The 10,042-nt window shown below is 35.5% G+C and overlaps 1 protein-coding gene across 1 annotated transcript in view; it reads left to right on the forward strand.

Annotated features, from left to right (window-relative positions):
• Positions 1-10,042, forward strand: part of LOC104621619 (arf-GAP with SH3 domain, ANK repeat and PH domain-containing protein 1-like) — a gene marked incomplete at its 5' end in the record, with an annotated part of 81,120 nt that overhangs the window by 53,541 nt on the left and 17,537 nt on the right. The window contains 3 exon segments of the mRNA XM_010288150.1: positions 507-735; positions 8,380-8,388; positions 9,986-10,041. Of these exon segments, the coding sequence (XP_010286452.1) occupies positions 507-735; positions 8,380-8,388; positions 9,986-10,041 (294 nt within the window).

The raw sequence follows: 10,042 nt of genomic DNA on the forward strand, positions 1-10,042 counted from the left end.
TTTATTCAAAGAGCAATTATATACATTTAAAAGAAGATACATACCACTGAATATATTGCTAGTTCAGTCAACAAATAAATTTGATGTGTCAGAAGTGGTTATTTTATTTTTCATATGTGTCAATGGGGTAGTATACTTGATCTTTGAAGATAACTGGTCTGAGTAAAGAGCTATTTGAACTGAGAATTCCTCTTAGGTGCTAAAAGCTTTACTAGGCTTTTTATTAATATATTATTTAGGATATTATTATTGTGTGTCTACTTTAAGAATAAATCTGACTTTGTGTACATGATTCGTTGATGCTACAGTCTTTATTTTTCATTTAGAGGAGAGGATCTTTCAAGTTGGATTGTTGAGAAAGGGAGGAATGTGGGCTTATTTGTCCAATAAAGAAAGAAATTATGCTCATGTTCACTAGAATATGTTCTGTTATATTTTTTCCCAAACATATTAACTATATTAAGTATTTAAACAGCTGTGTAATATATTTGTTTGTCTATTCACAGCCTAGTCCTATAAAAAAAGAAAGATCTCCAAGACCCCAAAGTTTTTGTCACTCTTCGAGCATTTCTCCCCAAGACAAAATGACTCATCCTGCATTTAGCACTCCTAGAGACAAGCAAAGACTCTCCTATGGAGCTTTTACCAATCAGATCTTTGCTTCTACGAGCACAGATTCACCCACCTCTCCAACTGCAGATGCTCCTCCTCTTCCTCCTAGAAATGCTGGCAAAGGTAACTCTGTCTTCAAACTACGGGGCTCTGAGCAACCTGAGCTAGCTGAAAATGTCCCTGCTCATTGCAGGGGGTTGGACTAAATGACCCTTAAAGGTCCCTTCCAACCCAAACTATTCTATGCTGCTGTGATTCTTTGCTTGCAAGCAGTAATTTTTCCACAGTTGTCCTTCCTTTAACCAGGTGCATTACAATGTTTCAAGACATAGCGCGTTTTTCTTATTACATTGATGCAGTAATGGTACAATGCATGTTCAAAACTTTAAAAAAAAAAAAAAAAAGGAAAAAAGGGACACACACACTTTTTAATGGACTCATTCATAATAGTGTACATGAACGGGTGAAAAAATAAAGTAATACTCAGTTAAAGAAAAGCTGGTTCTTTTTATGTAGAAATTCAGTTCATATTTTGGAGAAGCATTTTTAAGCATTTACGGTCATAATGCTTAAATATTGTGTTTTAGTTTTTAGTTTTAGAAAAAGTTTTTTAGAAAAGTGTTTTAGAAAAAGGCTGATGGTGTGTAGTGCTATACGATGGTATGCTGTGTAGTATGTGGCAGAGAGTGAAGAAACAAAACTTTGGAGGAGAGGAGGGGTATGAAGGGTCCTTCTCCTTGCAGTCCAAATAGCAGAATGACCTGTGAAGTGCTAAGCAGATTGATACTAACGCTCCTTCCCTCTTGGTGCATCAACACTCTCCTCTTCCGTTTTGGTGAGTGCTAGAGGTGTGTAAAGGATGGCAGAGAAAATACCAAGCCTTTTGCCAGATAGCTAAGAAGTCACTTCCGCACTGAAGATCTAAACTAAATATCACCCGTTCTTCCTGGAGGGAAACAACCATTTTGCTCTTGTAGAATTATCCATAAGGAAGATTTGTGCAATGGTTCAATCAGTTTTGCAATCTACATTTAGCTGAAATAAATGAGATGCTTTTTCTTCTTAATAATAGTAGTGACACTCTCAGTAGTACTTGAAAGGGAAGAGAACTTATTTCCATATGAGACTTACTCTTGCAGCTGTAGTGGATGGTGGTTCTCTGACCTAGATAGCTATAAACATCAGGTTTAGAGGATATATATTTATGGAACAAAACCTGTTATTTTACTATAATTTGTGCAAATGTACTTTTTAGAACATAAAACCCGCCTTCATATTTTCCCATTTTTTAGGTACTTAATTTAGAAATAGACAATTTGACTTCATGGTAGACTTGTTAGAGAAAACTTTAGTTGTGATGAAGGCTACAGTATAGGTTAAGGCTTCAGCAGTTTTGCTGATGCTGCCTTTTGTTAGCACTGCTATAACTTCATACTTAATTTCCTCAACTGGTAGTTAACATTTAAAAAAAAAAAAAAAGAAATGCTCTCACTAAAATGTGAAAGAGTAAAGGGACAGAACAGAGTGCGTTGACATCAAATGTCTGCTTTTACGTAGTTCAGACGCTATGCTTAAGAACTACTGTTCCACCATCACCCTTTGTCATGTACTGGCAACTTTCAAATGAATTCCTTGGCTCTCTTTTTTTAAACAGGTTTGTTTTCCATTAAGAAGCAAAGCAATTTTGCCAGGTTATGTGTTTTTCACATGAGATTTCATAATCCAGGTTTCTTTATACCAGTTTCACTGGGGACTCATTTGTATTCCTTGTAACTTCATTGACCTTTCTGTCAAGAAGATTAAAGATTCTTTTTCCTTCCTCTCCCCCATCTTTTTTACATGCTCTATCTAACAGTCTGCTACTGATTGTCCATTGTCAGACACAGTATACTGGCTTAGATGTTCTTTCAGTCTGACCTCGGATAACTTTTTTTTGTAAAACTTGGAAACTAATCATGAATCCCATTTCCTTAAGAAGGTTAAGGAGCTTGTGTCTTGTATCTGTGCATTGCTTAGTAGGTTGTCAGCTTTCAATGTATTATAATGAACATTACTTCTTTGTCGTTATATAGTGTAGCTCTCATACCGACTTATTCAGAAAATTGTCTTTTCCTTCAGGAAGGGGAATATTTATGTGCATATTTTATTCTAAGTATGTATTCAAGTTTCAGAAATGTTAGACATTTTCCTAGGTGCTCCTGCAAACTCCCAGATGAGTGAATCAACACAACACCAAAGCTATTTGGAAAGAAATAAAGCCTTGAGTTCTTGTGTTTTCATGTCAAAGATTATGCAGAAGAAATCCTTACTTATATTACAACAAAATAATATGGTATTATCACAAAATACAGAGAACTATTGCCTTCTAATGGTAATAGTAGCATCAGCTATTTCATCAGCGTGGAAAATGCCAGATTCACAGTGTAAGTCTGAGTGAGAGGTTGAATGGAACTACTGTTACATTAAAGTTACTAGGCTTCTCTGCTTCAAACATGCCACAATTTTACAGTCCGTGAGTGATGCTGGTTTTTGGTTGATTTCCATTCAATAATAATGTAAAGCATTTTATCAGTTTTAGAAGTTTACATTAAACACATGCCCGTGTTACAGGAATAATTTAATAGACTCAAAATGACATGGGAACGAAGTGACAAATGCATAGAACATTCATCAGTGTAGAAAAGTCGCTCTAGGAACATCATTGCAGATGCACTTATGCTTCATTATAAACTCTGCTACACCTTGTTATCTGCCCCCCTTCCAGCTCCCAAACAGATTGTTTAAAAGAAAAAGCAGCAGCGACTCTCCACTTCCGTAAGACACTGGTGACACATCTTAATTTTGAATGAGACTGAGATAATTTTGTTTCTGTAGGAAAAAATAAACCTTTAGAGTTGACTGCTCTTTTGAGATTAGTAGTAATAGAGTATATCCCTTACATCAAAGTTTAACATACAAGCTTACTTGTCAAATGCTTTTTTTCCTGTTAGAAAAGTTCTTTTTAATAGCTACCTATTTGATTAAAGATTATATGAAAACAGAGTATTATATTTTGTGCTAAGTTCCTTAAATAGCAAGAGTAAGAAGAGCATTGAATCTGTAATTAAATTTAAGTTTACCTTCTGTCCCCACATGTAATCCGATCTTTGTCCCTGCTCTGCTGAAAGGCCCCAGCAGATACCATGGGACCCTGCTAGAACGTGGAGATAGTCTTCAGGGAGTGGATAGCTGGTGGGATCTGTATGTTAGAAGGAGGCAGAAGTTTTTAAAGTTTCATAATGTTTTATATCCTTTGAGAAAAACAGATAAAACTCTTTTCCAAATCATGTTGTATATTTAAATAAAAACACCTCCCTTTAGCGCTCTGTAAGCTGGCTTCATTCGCCAGTGAAGTGCCTTGGTAGCAAGGTTCCATGGTGTTTGCTGAGATGCCACAGTGGAGTGGAAGCCATCAAGTCTGAACTTTGTGTTGGGGGAAGAAGGTAAGTTTAGAGCAATTTACATAATGCACACCACTCTTGCCCATGGTTTTCAGTGGATATGGTGTCTAAAAATTAGTTTGATTAATTGTAAAAATTGTATAGGTACAATTGTTAGAGTACATGTATATGGGGATTTTTTTTTTTTAAGTTTCTCCATATATCATTATAATGTAAGTTCAGATTTTCCAGTTTGATACTTTTCAAAAAATTCCTAAAAATGACAAGATTTGTCTTTGGGTTTATTTATGTTCACAAAGCAGGTAGCTGTAATGATTTTGAAGTTACTGCTACTCCATTAGTATTTGCTATCAGTTCTGAATTTGGCTTGCAACAACAGTGTAAAAGATGTTCCTGCATCTTGGCTGCTTCTGTGTAAAGGCTGATGTGTGAGCCTGAACTGATAATGAATATTGGCCAAGACAGTGTTATTCTACACTAAACCAGCTCATTTGTGGATTCTTCTTGCTTTCTGCCATCTCTGCTACAGCTTTGATTAAATCCTAATAGAATGAAAAGTGCAGAGTACTTTTACAGAGTACAGTAGTTGTGTAAGCCAGCCCTGTATGCTTTTTCCAGTAGTTTATCAAATGTTACTCGGGTTCAACTTGCTTGTGTTGTCAGTCAAGTTATCAGACTGTAACACTCTGAAAAATCATCCTTTTCATTAGTCTTTCCAGCTTACACCTGTGTTATGGCTCCAGACATCTAGCAGTTCTTCTGCCTGTTGTTTTACAAAAAACTTTCAAAAAAAAAAAAAAAATCAACACTTAAGTAGTTGCCTGACTCAGCACAGTAGCTAAATAAACTTTTGCACAACCTTAATTGCAAATCCACTGCGAGGGCAATGTTGCTAACTAGTTTTGTAGAAGTGTTAAGCAATCTAAGACAGGTTTCCTTAATTTTAGCTGAAAGCTAATTGACTTTTTAATGATTCTTCCTGTTTCTCTCATATGGGAGGAACCTGGAGGTCAGGGATCAATTTTATGTCATGAAGTTACATTCAATACTTACAAGTTTGCGTATTTTACACTCTCTTTCACAGCTCTAATGTTAGGTACATAAACCCAAAGGCACTTCCTTCGTGGTCCCAGTCCACTGCTACTGCAGACACCATGTCGTATAATCTGCTTCTTCACTTCATCAGACTCAATTTGTAATCAAATTAGTTTATTTGCATTGACTAGTAATTTCTAGAAGTTGTCTGGCTGCATTGCTCATAGGATTAGAAATCTTCTCGAGTCCACTAAATTACTTCGATCATGTACCGACACTCATTTGGTTTCACTGATTTTTGTGTCGTTGCTGTCCGTATGAGGGCACTACTACCTGGAGAGCAATCGTACAGGTCTCCATTCCTGTTTTGTTAGACTGAACAAGCCAAGCATATTTCACCTTTTCTAATAGAAGAGCATTTTCATTTTTCTATCATTTAAGTTGTCCTTTCATCATACTAGCCCTTCCCTGTACCTTTGCTGTTTAAATCAGCTTTCTTAAATGTAAGTGACTGGAAGTGTAGGGACAGCATTAACACCTTGTTGTATCTGCTGGAAATACTACATCAAAACATCCTTTCATCCTATGTATTTTTCCATGATTGTATCATATTATGGCATATCCCGCATTACACCGGTAGCCTCTACTACCATTTTCAACCGAAGTCCCTAATTTTAAAGTACAAATGCTTTCTTAGTCTAGACTTTTAACGTTTTATATACTGTTGTATTTAATCTGACTTCTGTTACCTTAGCCTTTGAGGTCATGCAGTTTCTTCTGTTTATTTTGAATGCTTTCAAGATTCTACACCGCTCTTGCATAAAGACTTAATTTTTTTAATTTTAAAAATTTTTTTAGAAACGGGTTGTACATTTTGGTTAAATAATATTAATTATCCCACTCAAACTCTGTATTTTTTTTTAGTACCATAAAATGAGGAGAAGGCTGGCAAATACTGATTTCATGTGGGTTTTTTTATATTTGTGAATCAACCCAAAATACAACATTCTTTAATATAAATTTTGGCTCTTTGTTTTTTTAACAGGACATTTTTAGCATTAATTGTAGAATGTATTTCAGATGCTAATGTTGAGTCAATATACATTCTTAGCTTTCTTGTTCAGAGCGATTGTGATAATTTTTTCTTTAATTATGGTCCTATTTTTAATACTGAAGATATGACTTGAAGTAAGACAAACTGAAGAAGGCTTTTAGTAATAGCTCTGCAAAAATGTCACTCATTTAAAATAACAACACTTGTTAATGAAAATACTATTTTTAATATAAACTTACTTTCCTTTGCAGTACCTGTTCTGCCATTAACTGGACTACTGGTTAAGCCATATCTCTCATTAAGTGGTAAAAAATAAATACAAATACGAGGTTTTTACACTCTAAACCCACCCATTTCTTGTGTGGATGGTAACAGCTTTGCATGGTTTCACAAGTACACAAATTAATAGATACTATACTAACCGCACAAAAGCTGAAGGGCAATGCACTATTCATTGCAGACCTTTTCTAGTTATTTACTGTAGTACAATAAATTTGAGATTGTGTGGTCTATTTGCACATGAAAGCGTGATCCTAGTAGTAAGAAAAAGTAATAAAAGATGACAACAGCTTTACTGAAAGCAACTGCTCCCCAGCTAACTGAGGAAGAGAGAGCCCAACGGAAACAAAAATAAAAAAATTTAGGTCAAGACTTTTCTTTTTGCACGTGTGAGGAAAATGACTTACGTGAAATGTGAACTTCAGAACTATGCGAGAAAACATGATTAAGATGACTGTGAAGAAATATGGTTGGCTCACTTTCTGCCTAGTTAGAATCATGAAATATCTTTGATCTAGAAAAATACCTGCTCTGATTATTACTTAGAAATATCTGGCTAGCCTTGCCTAGTTAAAAATGCCATGTAAGAATTTTTTTGAGATTTTTGTATACCTACATGTAATTCAAAATACTTTACTATCATTTTACTGACACTTTGTACATCATCAGATTTTTGTATTATTCCACCAGTTGTTTCCATAAACTGATTTAGATTCCAGAATCTGATTTAAATTCCATGTTTGCTTTATTCAAAGCACGATGTGACTTTATCCTCTTTCTCAAAAGATGCTTTGAAGGTTTCCTTTATTTTCTGTTCATGTGAAAAGAAGTTGATTTTGTATTTCAGCCATCTAATCATCACTGTGTGAATTCTAAATTCATATTTAATCTTTCCATGAAATTAATATAGGAACAAATGCTAGGAATCTGAGGTGTACTATTTTTAATACCCTAACACCTTTTCCCAATAACTGTTGTATGCCATGTCACCTTTTGAAAGCTATGAAGGGATAATGTTTTTCAACTCTTCTGCAATATCTGGAAATATAGTATTAGTGTGAAATATAAAATATATCCATATAACCACATTTAAAGTGTTTTTAATCCTACTAAATTTTATTTTTTTAGAGAAAGATTCTTCATTTTATGGGCAATACAAAGTACAAGTTTTACTTCATGTCTGAAGTTTTATTTTTGCAGTAAGCACACAATACTATTTCAGTGCATTTCCTCCACTTTTTTTTCCTTTAAGCCAAGGCTGAACTATTTGTCACTGGTGGTGGAGCTGGAGAGCGTGTGAGGGTTGAGTGCTACGGCTGTGGTGCCGGAGGAGGAGCAGGGCGCTGGGCGGTGGTGGGGCAGAACCCCTGCGCTCTTGGCCATTTCCGCTTGCAGAACTTTTGGAAATGTGTAACGCCTTTTTGAGATGTCAGGGCAAGAGAAAAATACTATACTGACATACTGTGTATGTTTTCTACATGCTTTAAAAATAATGTTACTGTTAACACTGGATATTGCATTTTCCTTTCCCCCTCGCCACTGCTAGATATACTGTGAGTTGCAGTTTATAGAACAACCTTTGATTCGTATTTATTTAAGCAAACTAAAGAATTTATAATTTGCAGGAGTCTAGGGTCTTGTCAGTCAAAACTTTGCTTAGGAATGTTTTTTTTTATTTTTGCTGGCAGAAACATTTAAATGCGTGGTTTAAATTAGCTTGCTTTCTTAAGCTCAAGGAAGAAATTAAAATGAGAAAAGATACAAATTGGGAAACAGTCTTACTAATTTGCACTAACATTTGACTGCTTGTCGGTTAATGGTTTGGTGAACTTGGAAGTAAATTGAGAGGAACAGTTGCAAAATATATAGTTTCATTTACAGGAGTAAGCAATCAATGGAAAGCCAGGTCCAAAATACCTGTTGGGGTTGTGGTTGAGATGTTCTCCTGAGCAGCAAAAGGCCTTCCAGGCTTGAATCTGGAAGAGAATAGATTGCATCATTAACTCATTATGGGCAGTTTTATTAATCTTTTCTTTGAGGTTAAGAAGAAAAAGGGAGGCTGCCTGCTGGAACTGTCTGGCAAAGGTAGGCATACTTACAGGATAATTGAAGTAATTTTTTTCAACGTTTAATATTTCACCTAAGGAATTTTAGCAAAGATTGTTCTTCACTGATTTTAAGGCTTTTATGATACATAGTAGCTTGGGAAGGAAGGCAGACTTCGGTAATTTTCAGTCTACCTATAGAGACTGGTAATAAATATTTTTAAAGAGGCAGCTGTAGTTTTGTGTGCCAGTTATGGTATGTGCTGATTAACAAAATGAGTATTTTTGTCTCAAGTACTGTTCAAATAAGTTAGGTTTTCAAAAATAGGCAAGTAGGTTCTGTAGTGCTACAAAATATGTGATGATAGACTTGAAATTTCAGGTATAAATAAACTTTGCATTGAAAAGTTTATGTTGATTTTCTGCATTTATGTTGATTTTCTGCATTTATCCAGAGTCTGTGATGGCAAAGCTCTCTTAGACGCAAAACCCAAACTCCAACAACAGAACCCTTAAAGCTGTTCTAACCTAATATAGAACTAACTTAGAGCAGTGTTAGAAGTAATTTCTTTCGGTGGTAATGGCTGCTGAGTTGAGCAGTTGCCCCCTCACTGCATGTTTGCGTCCTGCACTGCCTGCTTCCTTGAGCTTCCTATTAAAGACATTTTTGAAGATGAATGGTAAAGTTAATTAAGGAGAACTCTTGTCTTCCCTTTGAGTTATTTTGTGTTTTAATCTGTGTCCCCGTATTCTGTAAAACATACATTGTGTTGAATAATACTTGTGCCAACATTGATATGGGGGGAAATAAAGGGTGTAAGGGCAGGGGTGACTGCATAAGCTCTCATAAGCAATGCTACCATTAAATATCTAATCTCAGCCTCAGAAAGGGCTTTTCTGATGTTTATTTTGTAGACACTGCATACAAAAATTTGCATTGCTCTAAGAAAGCATATCTCATATATTTAAGCCATAGAAAAAAGGGAACATAACTACAGGAAAAACTTACTAAGCTTACAACCCCATTTTCAAAATGTAAGGAAAATTTGTAGCTAGATTTCTGTTCCCCCTTGCCTTCTCCCATATAATAGAGTTCATATGGGATGCTCTGGAGGGAAAAAAAATACCCCACATGTTAGAACGTCTAGAAAGCTATTTCATTCTGGTATAAATTAATAGTAATTTTAACACTAAATGGTAAATATTACTTAATTTTGAGATTTCATGTTTTGTTTGTTTTTAAACAATGCCTAAAATTAGAAATCCTGGAGTGATTCATTCTGTATTTTTTAAAAAGAAGTATACGTGTCATTCTATTGTCAAGTTGCTTATATTCCCACGGCGAAGACGGTTAAAAACGTGGTGACCGTGTCGTTTAATCTGAACAGTGTTTTGGCATGGCTTGTCGTCGTCTTCTAGTCTTTTGCTGCACTTGGCTGTGGGTCTGACTGTGAATTTTTCAGTGCTGCTTTGACGTTTTTGCACATGTATTTGTAAGAAGGTTGTTTGTTATTTTGCAGGCCCACCTTCAACCCTCCCTCTAAGCACTCAAACCTCTAGTGGCAGCTCCACTCTTT

The sequence above is a fragment of the Phaethon lepturus genome, unplaced genomic scaffold (assembly GCF_000687285.1).
Source record: "Phaethon lepturus isolate BGI_N335 unplaced genomic scaffold, ASM68728v1 scaffold14255, whole genome shotgun sequence".
In the NCBI taxonomy this organism is placed as follows: domain Eukaryota; kingdom Metazoa; phylum Chordata; class Aves; order Phaethontiformes; family Phaethontidae; genus Phaethon; species Phaethon lepturus.